Here is a 17932-nt window from a genome sequence, read left to right on the forward strand (position 1 = left end):
GGTAGACCAGACGAGGAAGCAGCACAGCAGCGCCCACACCCCTGACAGAAACGAAGGGCTGGTTGAAAAAAAACAAAAAGTGTAGTCACTTTCGTCCTACCGAAGGGTTCGATGGGAAATGTAGGCACACTGCTGTGAAGAAAACACAAAAACTAGCTGTGTGCCTACAGTGCTCATATACAGAAGTGCCCAGAGTGCGTGGTCGCACTACAGTCCAGCTCCTAAAGCATGAAGTAATTATTTAATAATCAGATAAGATAAGATAAGATAAGATAAGATAAGATAATAAGATAAGATGCCTTAATTAATGTCAAATTACAACAGAAATAAACATTGAACACAACCTATGAATTAGGGCTGCACAATTAATCGTTAGAAAATTGCGATCTCAATTCATACTCATTTCGAAATGACAACGATTAAAAAAAAAAAGAAAAAAAAAAGATGACGTATGTACCGAATTTTCTTCCGGGACATAAGCTGCATGAAAACAAGCGCCCACTCTTCAAACAACAAATGACTCAACAAATGACAAGGGCGGAGGCTTATACCACGTGATACAGAAGTCAGCTGGCAGGGAAAAAACAACGGAGAGCACGTGAGAGATGACGAAGCTGTAAAGGCCAAGAAAGTGACAGGAGAAAATCCGTCCCGGTCAACCACCCAAACATCAATAACGGGAACCTTATACAGCACTTCCCCATACCCGTCGAACTCCTGCAGGCGCAAAGAAATTACGGAGGTTATCACTTATCACCTGACCGAAGATAACACTGTTCAAAACGAGGGATTTAGGAAAATGATCAACACCCTAAACCAGTGGTTCCCAAACTTTTTGCTGGGCCCCCTTTGTTTTCCAAGAAAAATGTTCGCGCCCCCCCCTCCCGCGCGTGCACGCGCACACGCACAAACACATCCTCCAACCACACCCTTATTTTGCTCCATTTCGGTTTATTTCACACCTCAAACATTCAGTAAACAATTAAGCAAATACAAGTAATCTGCAATAAATTACAGGTAGTAATAAAATAAACTTATAATTCTTTTATGCTACATCCACACCTACATGAGTATTTTTGACAACTCAGCTGTTTCGTCCACGTAAACGGCGTTTCGAATCACCGAAAGCGGAGATTTTTTAAAACTCCTTTTTTGCGTTTACCTGTGGACAAGGAATACAGAGTTTGTTGCAACGTCAAATGTGCCTTTTTCCACATCATGCTGTGCGCCACGTTATTGTTTACATGAGATGAATTGCAGAATGGCAGATAGAGACAGAATACCGTTTCTGCTAATCTTCAGTTTTTACAGGCTTACACACATGCAGTTACTGTCCCTCTATTTAGAAAGGCAGAGGCGTCACCTTGTGATTATTTTACCTGTAGTTGTTTTTTTTCCTGTGTAACAATATTCAACATTGCTATCAATAAAAATGGTAAATGGCCTGTATTTATATAGCGCTTTTCTAGTCCCTGGACCCCAAAGCGCTTTACACAACCTGTCATCCACCCATTCACACACACATTCACACACTGGTGATGGCAAGCTACATTGTAGCCACAGCTGCCCTGGGGCGCACTGACAGAGGCGAGGCTGCCGGACACTGGCGCCACCGGGCCCTCTGACCACCACCAGTAGGCAACGGGTGAAGTGTCTTGCCCAAGGACACAACAACCGAGACTGTCCAAGCCGGGGCTCAAACCGGCAACCTTCCGATTACAAGGCGAACTCCCAACTCTTGAGCCATGATCGCCCCTATACATTTTCAAAAAATGTCTCTCTGTGCAAAATGGGTTCAAAAACATAAACAACTGTGGGATACTGTTGGTCCGTGATTTAGACAGGGGGAATTTTCTCCCCCTTTTCATCCTGCGCACCCCCCCTGCAATGGCTCTGCGCCCCCCTAGTGGGCCCCACACTTTGGGAAGGTCTGCCCTTGACAAACGCTACACAGTGCCGTCCCGCAACTATTTAAAAAATGTTGCACTACCTGCTCTAAACACGCAGTGTCCAGCAACGGTGGAGATGGGATTATAAGCAGTACAAAAATTTTTTATGTTCAGTTTCAACTGTTACGAAGTTGATGTGCAGTTAATAAATGCAAGAAATATTTATGATTCTCATTTTATGCTAAATCATGCAGCCCTACTATGAATATAAACAAGCACAACAAGCATATAATTTAATATAGTAAAATGCAAAACATAATATGAAAAAAAAAACCTTAAAAACTAAAGAAAAGAAAGGGACACAGTGCTCTGTGCTCATCACAGCTGAACCAGCAATACTGGCTGGTTGCTACATTTTATATATGACTTTTAAAAGAGAATTTCCCTGGAAATATACATGTATGGAATGAACTACATGGCACTACTATCTCTATAAAATGTGGGTAAATTTAATTCAGTGTGTCAGGTATAATCTTTCCAGTTTTTCTCTTGCCTCTTATATTTTATTCTATAAAACTATTTCAGGCAAACAATTGGTTAAAAATTGTGAAACATGATTAATTAATAATTCATTGTTAATCATAGGTAATATATATCAAGTTAGTTAAGTTTAAGTTCATGTAATAAATTGGTCATTGTCATGTACAAGTCCAATCCTTTTAAGGTTAAACTTTAATTTTTAATTTGTGATTTACAGTCTCTGATCTTAACCTCAGTGATTATAGGCCGATCTCCAACCTTCCTTGTATCTAAAAAATTCTTATAACAGCAGTCGTAAAACAGCTAACTGATAATCTGCAGAGGACTGCTTTTACTGAGTTTCACTGAGGTTTCAGAGCTCATCACAGCACAGAAACAGCTGTAGTGAAAGTTACAATTTATCTTCTTATGGCCTCTGACAGTGGACTCATCTCTGTGCTTGTCCTGCTAGACCTCAGTGCAGCGTTCGATACTGTTGACCATAATATTCTATTAAAGTGATTAGAGCACGCTGTGGGTATTACAGGTACTGCACTGCAGTGGTTTGAATCATATCCATCCAATAGAGTTTGTTCATGTTAATGGAGAGACTTCTTCACACACTAAGGTTAATTATGGGGTTCCACAGGGTTCCATGCAAGGACCAATTCTGATTATACATGTTTCCCTTAGGCAGTATCATTTGAAGGCATAGCATACATTTTCATTGCTATGCAGATAATACCCTGCTTTTATATCTATGAAGCCATTGGTGAACACACACCAATCAGTTAAACTGCAGAAATATCTTAAAGACATAAAGACCTGGATGACCTCTAATTTCCTGCTTGTAAATTCAAATATTGTACTCGGCCTTGAAAATTGTAGAAATACGGCATCTAATCACATGTGTACTCTGGATGGCATTACCTTGGCCTCCAGTAACACCGTGAGGAACCTTGGAGTCATTTTTGACCAGGATATGTCCTTCAATGCACATATTAAACAAATATAGGACTGCTTTCTTCCATTCGCGCAATATCTCTAAAGTTTGAATGATCCTTTCTCAGAGTGATGCTGAAAAACTAGTTCATGCATTTATCACTTCTAGCCTAGACTACTGTAATTCATTATTATCAGGCGGTCCTAAGATTCCTTTAAAAGCCTTCAGTTGATCCAAAATGCTGCGTAAAGAACGAGCATATTTTGCCAATATTTTTTTCTCTAGCTCTCTTCATTGGCTCCCTGTTAAATCCAGAATCGAATCTAAATTCCCTTTCCTCACATACAAGGTCTTGAATAATCAGGCCTCATATTAAATTAATGACCAAATAGTAACCCAATAGAGCTCTTCACTCTCAAACTGCTGGTTTACTGGTGTCTCCTAGGATATTTAAAGGTTGAATGGGAGGTAGCTTCTGTGGAACCTGCTTACAGTTTGGATTCAGGACACAGAGACAAGGGTAAACCAACAAACCAACCAGGCAGGTTGGTCTGAACTAGGAAGCAGGATTTCACAAATTTAGCACACTCCTGGGTTACCCCTAGATTTTCTGATGACTGTCTATAATCAGAAATCATCAAAGGAATATGTAATTTAGCTTGACCCTTAAATGACCCTTAAAATCTGGACTCTTTTTACCCTAAGGAAAAAAATGCCACCTTCCAAAAACTGCTGTAAAAATATGGTAATTTTTTTCCATTTTAAAAGACCCATAGTTTAAACGCCAGTATGTTTACATAGCTCCACAGTCAATGATTGGTAACAGCATTGATTTATTTTTTCTTTTAAAAAAAAACCCAACAAACTGACACTCCTGATCCTAACGACAAAAAATGACAGGTTCCCGAAAACTGCTGCAAAAATACTGTGTAGTAATAATTTCTTCTACTTTAAATCATTATCTATTTTAAAGCTGCCAGCTCTTCGTCATAGTTGGTAGCATGGTGTGCAGGTATATATTGGATGCTTAGAATTTTGTGTTGCTTAACCATTTTAAGCTAATTTCAGGAACTGAGAGAGCAGTTATCCTCTGGCAAATGTGAGCTATATTCATCCTGGGCAGCCAAAATAGCATGAAAATTAAAAAAAACCCTGAGTGGCACGAAATGTTCCCAGAATTATCTAAGGGTTAAATAAATTTTCTTTTAGTTTCTCTGAGTTCAGTATTCGGTTAGTTTTGTGTCTGATAACTGTTAAGTTGAAGTAATTGTTTGTTGTTGTATAATTTGTTAGTGGTTGTTCCTCCTTGTGTCTTGTTTGATTGAGCTTTTGGTTTTGTTGGTTGGAGTTATTTTTATGTTCCTGTTCCTGGGCCCTGTATTATGCATTGACGATTGTGCGACTTATTTTTGCACTTTTGGGGTAAATAAACCCAATTTTGCTCCTATCTATCTATCTATCTATCTATCTATCTATCTATCTATCTATCTATCTATCTATCTATCTATCTATCTATCTATCTATCTATCTATCTATCTATCTATCTATCTATCGTACTGTTACACAACCTTTATTACAATAATTGCCCTGTTGTTTATATTCATTCATAATTTATTATTTATTTTACTAAAACTCAATTCCTATGACATTCCTGGACAAACATAGACACACAAAAACATTTTCAACATACAGTTAGGTTTATAAGTTTTGGGGCAATGACACTTTTTTCTACATTTTATTGCTATTGTATGCAACACCACTGTGGATTTTATTTCAAATAGGGCAGTAAAATGCAGACTTTCAGCTTTAATTAATAAGGTTTAACAAAAGTATTTCACTGACAGTTTAAAAATTACATCTGTTTTTATAAACAGGCCTCTGAGGCTTGAAAGGAATCGGACAGTTGACTGATAAGCAGCTTCATGGCCAGGTGAGACCAATTCCTTCATTATTTCATGATAAAATTAAAATCAACTCCAAATTAAAAAATGAAAAAAACAAATCCAGAGGTGATTCCAAGTGTTGAACTTGCGTCTGGTTGTTAACAGGAACTTTCAATACAAGGTTAAAAGAGCTTTTGAATAAGTGGTTGGTTTGAAAAAACAAAATAAATATCAGAGAGATAGAAAAACCTTCAGAAGTGTCTAAATCTACAATATAGTTCATTTAAAAAAGTAATTGGCTACATTTGAAACACCAAAAGACCGAGAAGAGCACAGAAAACTTTGCCATAAAATGTCTAAAAGTCTCTGTCCAGAGTCTGCCAGCAATGCGATAATCTTTAAGTTAGTCACCTGATTTCAAGCCAACAGAGCATGGGAACACAGCATGTATTGTTGGGTTCTAGGTTTCACACTGTCATTGACAGCAATCATTATATTTAAAATTATGTGAGGGGAATTTTGTCCAGTTACTGCTGAAAATGGGAGACTAGTATGCAAAAAAAATCTTTCATTAATAGTTAAAGCAATTCTTTTCCTAAGCTGTTTAAATAAAAGTGGAAAGTCAGCATTTCAAAGACGTATCGATTGTTTGCTTTATAATCCACAGTGATGGTATACACAGAGAAAATTACACAGAAAAGCCTCATTAACAGAACACTTATGGACCTTACTGTAGTTTTCACATGCATCTACACCCAGTCACAAACATGCACTCATACGTACACTTACATATAGTTGTGAGTAATCCCGAGCACTTTTTTAACAACTCTTCACTAAGCTTCTGTCTAAAAAGAAGGGAAATTCACCAACTTCTGCATTTGTCCAAAGCAACTTGTGTAAGGCTCCATTTCAGTTTAAATCATCATGACCATAAGATACTGAGGCAGAGAAGGTGAAGATTCAATTAACACTGAATATGTGTTTTCTAATGAAATTCTGTGCACCAATATTTCCGGATCAAAGGTGTGTGGACCCAAATGACTTTGAGCTGAGAGTTTGCGAAGAACGAAGAATCAGCTTTAAATAGTTGTTCAAACTGCATTTGGTTGGTTTGCTTAAGAGAGAGGCAGGTGGGGTGATCCTTGCTTTCGGTTATAACCCCCGATCAGTTTTAATAATTACTCTTTTGGTGGCGAGCCAGTCCTACTTTATTTTCTTTTAAGTTCATATTTTGAGCATAAAAAACCTTGATCAAGTAAGTATTATTAGGTAGTTAAGATCATAGCATTGGCAGCATAATATACATATAAAATAATACAATACACCCTTTGGTTTCGGCACAACTAAAAAATGTTTACTCGGGTGTGCAATACTTTATTTGGTTGCATGATCAAACAAACATAAATCTGTCAGTCATGTTACCTTCAGTACAATAGTTATTCTTTTCCATTTCCAGGATATATGTAATTAAAAATCACATCAGATAAGGCTGCTGGATTCTATTACTGTACATATCAACTCCCTCAAAAAGTCAAACTTTATCATCTAAAGAATGTTTCACGGTTGGTTTTCATGTTAAAATTCAATCCATAACAAACTTTCCTTCGATATATTTGAGAAAATTAAAATTACATATCTTAGCTGAAAGCTGGAACATGAATTCCTAATCAGAGTAAAATGTAGCTTAATTCATAATAGTGTCCTTGCTGAGTTAGATAACATGAAAACGCTGCACAGCTTGCGCCTTGCAAATTTGCTTCAAGCTCTGAACCAAAACATTCACTCAGTAAAAGGCAGACAGTTTAAGAGATTTTAATGTGCTTTTTCATACAGTATATTGTATGCATATCCAGCATGGCATTTCTCATACATATAACTCTCTTATATCCAGGGTTTAAATGTAGAGCTGAGAGGATGATTAACAGTCAGTCTACCATAACATTACGTTTGCCATACAGCGATGGCACTGTTCGGCTGCCTCAGAGGCTTACTTTGTACTCGAAGGGCATAATACTGATTCCAGCTGTTTGTAACCAAGCCTCCAACTTCAGAAAGAAATGACACTAAGAAACAAATATCTAAAAACAATAAGTCTGCTGGGGTTGAGTACAATATTTACAGAAAACAAAAGAAAACAAAGAAAAACAGAACAAATACAAAGTTGGAAAAGACGTCAGTGAAATCAGCCACATCCTAATCATCCATAAGTCTGAATATACATGATTTAAATCCACAATTCACAGCTGTTTAGAGGCAAAAAAAACTGTCCCCTGCTTTTTTTAACAGGATCAGTATGACTATCATTTCCATCATTATCATTTTACTCATCAGTGTCTCTTTTATTCTCTATTTAGTCTCGTTTACTTTATCCAAAGTAAGGGTGATCGCTTTGGAAGTTGTAGTCTGGACACACTTTCTGAACCAGCTTATAATCAATGCTGAAGAAAGAGATGAAGATGCAGATCACCTTGAAAGGTTTAGCACAAAGCCAAGCAGCGTGGGACTGGGTGTGCTCTGTGAAGCAGGTCTGAGACGGATCATACAGGCAGGGTTTGGATTTCTTGGATCTGTTGGTTTTCTCGTACTCGACCCGACAGTTTAAGGTCTTTGCCTCTTTTGGATCGATGGTGGACTGCTGTGTCTCCTGGATCTGGACGTCCTGCTGGGTGTGGGGGTGCAGATGATGCTGCTGAAGGACCTCAAACTCAACCACTTTGGTTGGTGGCACGATACTGACCGACACATTCCCCAGGCTGGAGGAGTTGTGGCGAAAATAAACAGTAAAAGTCCCATTGATGTGGTCCACAATCTTCCCTGTCACCAACAGGCTGAACTTCACGGTCTTGACATTGAAGTAGAAGTCCCCCCAGCCAAAGATTTTCTTGGTCTTCATGGCTGTCTTTAGTGCAGGTTTACGCTTGGAGCGGTAGCCTGTCTGATCCACTAGCAGGGACTGGTTCCGGGCCAGCTCATAAGGGCTATAGGAACTGTACGGGGGTGGCTTGGATTTCACCGGTGTCTGATCGATCGGTGTGGAGAAGATGGTTTGGTACGGCGGCTTAACTACTCCTCCAACGGTGCCTCCGCCCATGCCGTATGGAAGAGTCTTCATCACCGCCCCTACTGGGCCCAGATCTGAGAAGTCCACTTGCCTCTCCAACCCTTGGACCTGCAGAAGAGACAGAAAGAACAATCAAATTTTACTGACAGTGTAACTGACAATGCTATTTACTTTGCCTTTTCATGTCTTTTTCTACCAGACAGACCTTTCAAAACCACAACAGCATCCATCCATCCATCCATCCATCCATCCATCCATCCATTTAACCCAGCTCCTACTACCATAGTTCCATAACTGCAAGTTTTTAGGAATTGTAATTCATTCTTACAAATGCTACTCACTCATATCTATATTTTCATGTCTCAAACTATAATGCCAAGCTCCGCATATACAGAGAATGTTTTGAGTTTTAAGTTAGATTTAGTTTTACTGCAATGTTTGACCTGCAATGTTTGCCTAAAAACCAAAAACCTTTTAGCTATTCTTTGTCAAGAACAGCATCCTGTAAAATAGGACTCCATTCATATTAGATGAGTGCCAAACAGCTGATTGATTGAGAAACTGATCAAGTGTCGGGACCCCACTAAAAAATGTCAAATTGAAAGTGATTTGGAGGGGATTCAGTCTGGGAAGGATAAGTATTTACAGTCTTGGAGCAGTTATTGGATTTGGTGCATTTCTCAGAGGTATTTAATATTAACTAGTGGCTGCCACATCACTCCTGTTCCCTGTGCTGGCTAAATGCTACAATATAGAACTCTAAGTATGGAACCAACGGCTTGCAACTAGTCCTCGGCTGACTTTATGTCTTCATTTTTAAAGAGGTAAAGACAGAGATCAGAGGTGCTACAGTTTATTCTTTGTTCTGTCAAATGAAAACTAAATACACATAATGTGATATAATTCAAATGTGTCCAATTTCAATTTGCACTCATTGTTAAAATTATAAATATTTCAAAGGTCACTCTTTGGTAGCATTCATGTTTACCTCCCACAAGTTTTCTTTTTTCCACGAGCATCCTAGTTGTTAGATGTTGCTACGTTTCATGTCCTGAATTCAAGAGAAAAAATAGATCTATTTTTGTTAACACACTTTAATTTTGTTGTCAGTGTTGCCACAGAGAGCAAAACAACTCTACATGTAAGGTAATGGATGTGAGCCTTTGTTTGTGCAGACAGCTTTCTGCCTTTAATCCACAGCCTAGGTGGTTATTCACAGGGCTGATTGACTAGAAATCTTGCTCTGCTCTCTTATATGTCTCATCAATCACATCACTGCCATGCTCCTATCCATATGCACATATGTACACACACACACACACACACACACACACACACACACACACACACACACACACACACACACACACACACACACACACACACACACACACACACACAGACTTTGAGCTTGAAGCTGTCATGAAGTGACAGTGCCAAGTATTACAACTATTCAGAGGGGTTACATGCGCTTCCCCTGAGGCTGCATTTGGATGGAGTTTAAAAAACTATTCTCCCAGTTGATAAACAACACCAACCCAAAAAACAGAAGTACAGGATCACATCTTTGTGTCTAGTTAGGTTGGGACATTTTCTGTCTTCCTTCATTCGTATCCAATGCAGTGGGACCAGCAGCTTTATGCCTGCCTCATCTTTCATCAACCTCCGACCTAAAAACAACTACATATTGCTGCAGATGCAAAACAATAGCACTTATATAGATTCTGATATATTCCATGCTTGAGGCTGTTGTGATTTGGTGATATATATATATAATTGAATTAAACTGAAATTAATTTAATTAACATGCCCGCAGAGCTGATTTTTAAGTAGATTGATTGAAGAGCAAATAAACGGTAGTGTATCGACTGCTCGAGGATGAACTTATAAAAGAAGAAAGCTTTAGATGAATGACCAGTGACTGGGATAATGTCTAACTGCAGATTTTCAACAGACCCCAATTCCCTCTGGTGCACTGACAGCAGGCATGTGCAGAGGTCTTGCAATTTTAAGTCTGTGAATAGATGATGTGAGCTGACTTTGGCATTGACAGGTAGAAACAAGCTACAGCTGATGGCAGAAAAACATCAGAATATGTACAGCAACAAAGCCTGTGTACAGTGCATGCAATATGGGGACTTCCTGTGAATGCGCTGTCAGCAGTGCTGTCAGCTAACTCCATGTGTTGCCATCTGTCAGGCTAACACTCTGCTGGTGCAGTCCTAATCATTACTCAAGCTTGTGGCCCAGAGTTTAAACAAGCACAATCATCATAATCCAGAAACTTCAGCGGCAACATCTCACCATGAACCTCAACCTAACCTTCAGGGTCAGCTGTATGAAGTTTTAAAGTGATTTTATGCTGGGGGGGGTCTGAGGCTGACATAAGTCTTTCTGAAGGGGGAAAAGCAACTGTACATAGTCAGCAAGTTTAACAAATGTCGATCGAGTGAAAAAGATGAGTACAGAGAAAGGCCCTCTTCTTCTGTGGCATGAAAATAATAAAATGCCAACACAAACCAATAAATAGATGGACTTTTTATTAGCATGAATATGAATTTTTTTGTGCTTGACAGTAAATCAATTTAAAGGGTGAGGATATGTTAGAATAAATATCAGATATTTTCCCTTGACATGAAATCCATAAGCTATAGACTTTTTGAAACAGCGGATGTTTGCTATAAGGTCATATCAGGCTGCCGCATTCAGTGAAAGATTGACGGTTTGAGAAATAAACCTTCATGCTTTTCTTCCTCCTCAGTGCCTATTCAGTTAAGTTACAATGAGTCAGAAGTAACTTTTAGAGCAATAGCCAGAGGGGCACTGCTGAAGTGATGAAGAGGTGCTGAAGCTAAAAGCACACAGGTGCGCACACACAACTAAAAAGTAGTCACTCTTTCAGCTTATTATTTCGATTTGAAAGCAACTTAGAGTTGTAAGTGGTAGCCAACCCTGGTAAATTATATAGTTTGTGATTTTTTCATTGAAAAGACGTTTTTGCAAATGTTTCAGTGGACAGACCTTGAAAATCAGCTTTTCTTCTTTAACTTGTTTTTTTTTTGTCGGGAACTCACAAAATAGTTGTCAGGTCATAAGTAACTCATAAGTGAGGCCAGAGAATGGCATTATTAGCCACCTGGCAATTTTAGAACTTTGTGGGTTGACCAGGTATCAGCAAATTATGGATTTCAATGTCAGAAAAGAAAGTGAAACTCCCACAAGAAGACAATGACCCCTAGCAGACTAGAAAATTCACCAAAAATACCTCAAGAAATGCAAGCTGAAGCTTTTGAAGTGGTCGTCAGCGTCAACTGACTTAAACATGATTGAAAATCTGCGGGAAGAACTCTGTGAAAGACAGAAAAGATATCTCTCGAAACCGAGAAGATGAAAACTCTTTAAATCAAGAACTGAATGACTCTAAGCCAGTTACATATGTGTGTGTGTATCTATCTATATCTATCTATTTATATATCTAGACGTTTTGTGAATCATTCTTTGTTAAAGATTGCCAACAATTGCAATGACAACCACCACCCAATGTAAGGGTTATGCTACAGCATCCCTAAATTAACAGTCAAAGGAGCTTGCAAAGAAAAGCGTCTGGACTTCTTTAAGTTGCTTGAAGACGTTTCACCTCTCATCCGAGAAGCTTCTTCAGTTCTAAGGTCAAATGGTGGAGAGTCCCAGATATAAACCTAGTGGGAGTATCCCCCCACAGAGGGACAAAAGGACCCCCTGATGATCCTCTAATCGCCTGAGCCAAGGTGGGAAACTGGGCGTGGGTCCCAATCAGCCAGAGTTTCGGGTGTGTTCATTGTGAAACCTGGCCCCACCTTATCATGCGAATTCCTGAGGTCAGATGGCCCAGGATGTGAGTGGGCGTTAAGGCGTCTGGGAAGGGATCTCAAAAAACGTCTTCAAGCAACTTAAAGAAGTCCAGACGCTTTTCTTTGCAAGCTCCTTTGACTACGATGACCTGGATGACTGAGAACCTTCACAGACATACCCTAAATTAACAGTATTGGTAATTACCCAAATACAACGGTAATGGTAAATCCACCACAATGCATGAGTTCTTTAATCCAAATTATATTTTTAATACTAGAATATAATTAGTGTGTTTAGCTTTGAATTTTCAAATGTACAGTTTTACAGAAAAAACAAAAAAACCCCAGAAAAAAATAGTTATTGTTTGATTAAGATCCCAAATTACAGTCATTCACTTGGATTCCTGAACAGAAAAATTAGTTTTAGTGGTTGAATGTTATGCTTGATTAATTTCTGACTTCTCAGAGAGGTCCAGGGTGCCGACTCAAATTGGAGCACTGGAGCATATGACAGGTGGACTCGTAAATTTGTTAAGCACTGTATCTGATCAAATATAAGCTTGTACGCATGAAAAAGTGTGGCCATCTACTAAAGAGACTGACTGCCATCCCCACAGCCCCACAGCTGGCTAAAAATGAATCCAGGTGCAGCTAGCTGGGAGAACACAAAATTGTGGATGACAGCTAGTTTTACGTTGTACTTTAAAAGAAACACATGCATCACTCGTCCACCAAAGTAGCTACATAACTCCGAGGTTGTATTTCTTATTCTCACGTTATATCTGAGCCACTGTTGTCAAGAAAAAAACAACTCCATTAACACACACAGTCAGACTTGAGGACTTTTACAGCTTTTCAGCAAACTTAACATGACTCAAAAGGAACATTTCAGTATAAACCTGACTCAGGGGTTGGTGTGAGTCCCCTCTTTTTCAGAGGGAAGCTTTTACGTGCTTCAACATGGCATTAGTGTTTCCTCCAATTAGGAATGGGACTCCTGTTTGGTTGTATGCTGCAGGAAATCACAGCAGAGCACAGCATAAGTATTGTGGTGAGCTTATACATATGTATGATCCAGACAACTCAATAACAGCACAATCACAGAAAGAACAATCAGATTACAGCGCTCGGGAGATAAAGGGAGATAGTGAAGAAAATGTTATTAGTGGAGAAGTGAGATGAGGAGAGGAGAGAGTAAGAAGATCTTGTACATTTTCTAGGAATAGGGAACATTAATCATCTTTAAATTTCATTTGGAGGTTCATATGAGCAAAAAGCAACCCTTAGTTGCTGCGTAGATGGAAGGCCTCCAACCTACCTTAAAGTCCATACAAGAATGAAATGTAGGAATTTGTTCAATGAGGAGATTATCAATGCGGCTGAGACAAAACTGACAGACAAAGCGATGAGACACATCTACAGGCAGGTAGAGAAGGCTGTAGTGAGGGAAAGAAAGCCTATGTGATGAGAGGCTTCACACTACCCTATTAAATAAGGTCAGATGAGCTCTACAATTGACTGCTTAAACCTGTTATATTACATGTCACTACAATTAAGATCTCTTTTCATCATTAGGGAAGCTTTAGATCAATGCCAGCACTTCTCCCTCTGCTCCCTCTTTCTTTTGCACTCTCTGTCTATCGGTTATCTGATCTTCCGTCTGCAGTTTGCTCACTCTCACATTCATCCATAACTTCCACACCTTCCTGATAGCAAGAGTATTCAGAGGAAATGAACCATGCTCCCCGGCTCCTCAGCCCACACCCGACTCCCTCTCCTGCCTCCCGCTCTCCCATTCTTCCCCCGAGGACAGATGTGAAGATGAGAGCTGCTTGTCTCTGAGCTCTCTCCCAGGCTTGTTCCTTTGTTTAATTGGAGTTTTATTGGTGACAATCAATTCATTTCTATCTGCGCTCCAGGCTGCATTGATCTGCTGTCACACAGGAGAGTCAAATGTACAGTTCCCCTCCCACAGCACTACAAACCACAGGCTCTGATGCCAGCTACTGATTGTTTTTTCTTAACTTTCTGTTTCAAGTGCCTTTGCGATTAAAAGTAGTTATCTCATTTTTCTTCAAGAAGACTTGGAAAAGCTGCAAAATGTTAACTGAGGACAATATGATGTAAAGCTGAATGCAGATCTTTTTTTTTAACTTTGAAGTTCCTATTTATCCTAAATGCACCTTCACCATTTCTGAAAAAGGCAAATGCCATCAATCTGTGCTTGTGGAAAGCGAAGGATCTTGCAGTAAAAAAAGTTCTCTTTTTGTAGTTTCGAACTTCAAAGATGAAATTTGTAGACATTTCTGTTCATCCACCACTGCATTCTGAAATATGCCGGAAAACCCTGAAAGGGTAAGGCCTTTCATTTCTCAGATGACCCTGACATCTTTGAAACAGTTCAAGCAAAAGGAAATCCGAGTGTCAGAGTCCTGTTTAGGAAAATCTCGACAGATTATAAGCTGTTACATTAGTTTGGTTCGCTTCATCATAGCTGATGTATGTACACCTTCATCTGAAGAAGGCTGTGCCTTTAAAATGAAGGGCGGTATTTGAACTGTCCTGTTTTACTGTGCTAATGCATGCATTTAACAGTAACAAGTCCAAAGTGATCAGAGCATGCATTCTCCCAGCACCCCTGCCATTTTGTTTTCCTCCTCGCTGCGTTGCAAAGCGAGGTGAGAAAATAGCTCAGAGGTTGCAGTACTTAACAAAACAGTCGCATCGCCGCTCTCATAACTCTGAATCAGCCGAACCAAACACAGTGATGGATGGTGACAGTATCTTAGCACAAATTCTTTAGGAAGTCAAGACACACCTGAACACACAGCACAACTAAATGGAAGATGATGTGTGTGTTCTTAGCTGATAAATCTGTACAATAATGACAAAAGCAGTTTAAATACTGGAGAAAAGTTTTGTACTCAGTTGATGTGATTTAATAATATTTATTTTTCAATATAGGCAACCTAAGAAATACACCTGCCTGATGCATGTATGATGTTATTTCATACAGCTGTGCATATAAAAAGGCAGATTCACAAGCGTTTGTGCTTGTGTGATTCAATGATTACTTTAAGGTGCTTTCTCCACATAAAGAGTTATTCTTTGATTAAATTTGAAAGTTTTTGTGACTGACGGAGTAATTAAATGTCACTGACAAAACATAGGATATAACAAACTGATTTTGGACATTACTGACTTAAAGCTGACTGGATCCTTCCCTTCAACTACGCCTCCTCAGAATTATCCAGTTACTGTGATGTTTTTTTAGTGATAGATAATAATCAAAAAAACACAAATCAAAAACTGATGTGGAAAAATCCTCTCAAGGGATGTCACAATATACTGATAGTTTATGATGTTTTTGAGTGAAATGTTCTCAGCACATATGATAACATCACACATTGCAGTGTTGTGCTTTTGTCATCCATCTGAATATTTATGAATATGAACTCAGACGTTTAATTGATTTTTTTCCAAAAAAAAAAAAGTAAAAAAGGTTACACATGAATTCGAGTAATAACATTATTGCAACTTTTTCAGATAAAAAAAAAAAAAATCACAAAAATGTGATGAGTTCTTTTGTGCAGGTCAACTTATGTAACTGCATCTTTTCGTCCTTATTCACAGCTTGTCATATTTTTCAGGTCATATTTGTAGCATTATTATGCCTTATTTTATAAACCAGTCTGTGGTGCAGTGTTAGATGTTGCTGCTTCTAGTAAAAGGAGCAAGATGTGGAGTCTGGGGCATTTACAGTGCGTTGAAATGACATAAAAGATGCCTGCTGGAAGACAGGAATTATAATTTGCATCTGTTATGAATATGATGCTTAGAAATATAAGATGTGGATAAAAAGAAACATCTCTGAGAACCGATGGAAGTTTGATGACAGAGTAGTAATTGAGCTACGTGGAGACTGAGAATAAAATGAAGGTGAACTGAACATATCCGATGGTGGTAGTGTGGTACTGTAGCTCAGACGTGCTCAGTTTTTAACAGCAGTCACGCTGCACTGTTTTAACAATAATCATACTACAAAAAAAGAAACTTTTTAACTTTTAGCCTCCCACTCCCTGCCCCCCCCCTCCAAAAAAATGAGAGAGCTGAAAATGACATTTAATTACAAAAAGCAAAATAAAGCCAGGAGGAAAAAAGATAAACCAGTAGGGGGAAAATGGAGCAAGAGACTGTTGAGAGAGAGAGACAGAGAGGAAGAGGGGGGAAGAAGAGGGGGAAAAAAGCAGTAAAAGCGATTTTGCAGTCCACTGGTGTCGTTGGATTATCATGAAAATGAAAGCTACTGAGTCAGGGAGTATCAGGGAGCAAGGAAATGGAGCTGAGACAGATAACACAGCAAGGGAGAAAAAGAAAAAGAATAAGAGAATGAGTGTAGAGAAAGCAGAGAGGTCTGTAAGACAATATGAGGCGAAAGTGCAAAGAGAGAAAAGGTAAAAAGACAATATATATACGACACAGAGTGAGATTATGAGTGCAATAAGACAAAAATGAGAAACACTTCACCCCATAGAGAATAATCAGAGGTTTCTTGAGAAGTAATATCTGTAATATTGTTTCAAGAAGACCAGCTCAGTTCTGAAAAAAATCACTTGAAGAAGAAATAAAGTATTTTTCCATATTTCAGACTAAATTTAATAAGCATTTTAGTTCATCATCAGCTTTAAAGAATCTGTATTTTTTAGCGTGTAGAAAATAAGGTAAATAAAAACAAGGTTTAGTTTCAAGGAAGAAAGAAAGAGATGCTACTCTACCATTTGATGTCTATATTAGAGGATTTATGAGGGTATTGAATGCTGGCTTAAGTGTAATATGCCGACAATATTGCAAAATATTGCAGATGTGCTAAAATTAGACTAAGGGGGAAATGTAGAAAACTACAATGTCTCACAGTTATGGGAATTTCAGGTTTGTTTTATTGTCTTGGCACAACAAGGCAACTTTAGAACTTCCAACTGTTGTATATTGAGGCATATTTTTACACAATTAATTAACATTTTAATTTAACCAAGTCGGCCAGCGTGAGTGGGAGTTCAATTGCTGGAAAAACTGGCCAGTCATTTTTTTTTTCACCAAGCAAGCAGAAGATCTACAACAAAAACCCAGCGGTGAAAGAAAGGTCATTAGAGGTCAGGCAGCTTGTTAGACAACACATCCATGTGTCTGTATGTACTTTTCTTTACAAAAAAAAGCATAAAAACAAACAGAGAAAATAAAAAAAATATAAACAGAACATCAAATATCTTGCAGTGGACCCATCATGTACAAATATGTGCATGTATTCAAACAAATGAAACATTTTTTGGAAAGAAATTGCTGTATTTTTTGCTTTTGAAGACTGAGATTACAAGGCCAAACATATTCTCATATTTTTGCAGTACATAAGAGGCTCCATTTGGCTTACGATCCTTTTGACTATTACTCGTTCAACACAGTTAAACATTACACCTGCAACAGCAAAGCCTCACCTGAAGCTTCTTTATTTGCATCATAATCTAAATCCACCTGTCACTCTTATCTGTGTATTCCAAAGATAAATATTGTTGTCCAGTGATTTATAAATTCAGCAAGGCCGGCTACAACGACAAACTGAAATAATTATGTTCTTCTTACATTTGGAACGACATACCTCTTGTATAGCACATGGGACTAAAAATAGCCTTTGCAACCACAGAGATTACCACATTAAATAAACAACGTTGCTCTTGTTAACACAGTCTTTTGCAAAACGCATTATGGTACTATATTAAATCGGGAGACTCCACAGTGACTGGCTAAGTATCAGC

General features: G+C 38.6%; 1 protein-coding gene across 1 annotated transcript in view; it reads right to left on the reverse strand.

Annotated features, from left to right (window-relative positions):
* Nucleotides 1-6447: 6447 nt before the first annotated feature.
* The window catches only part of LOC120719190 (neurexophilin-4), a 46900-nt gene continuing 35415 nt past the window's right edge, over nt 6448-17932 (reverse strand). The window contains exon 2 of the mRNA XM_040008218.1: nt 6448-8403. Within this exon, the coding sequence (XP_039864152.1) occupies nt 7600-8403 (804 nt within the window). The 3' untranslated portion in view covers nt 6448-7599. The remainder of the gene's footprint in view (nt 8404-17932) is intronic.

This window comes from Simochromis diagramma, unplaced genomic scaffold, assembly GCF_900408965.1.
Source record: "Simochromis diagramma unplaced genomic scaffold, fSimDia1.1 OVJJ01000320.1, whole genome shotgun sequence".
Classification (NCBI taxonomy): Eukaryota; Metazoa; Chordata; class Actinopteri; order Cichliformes; family Cichlidae; genus Simochromis; species Simochromis diagramma.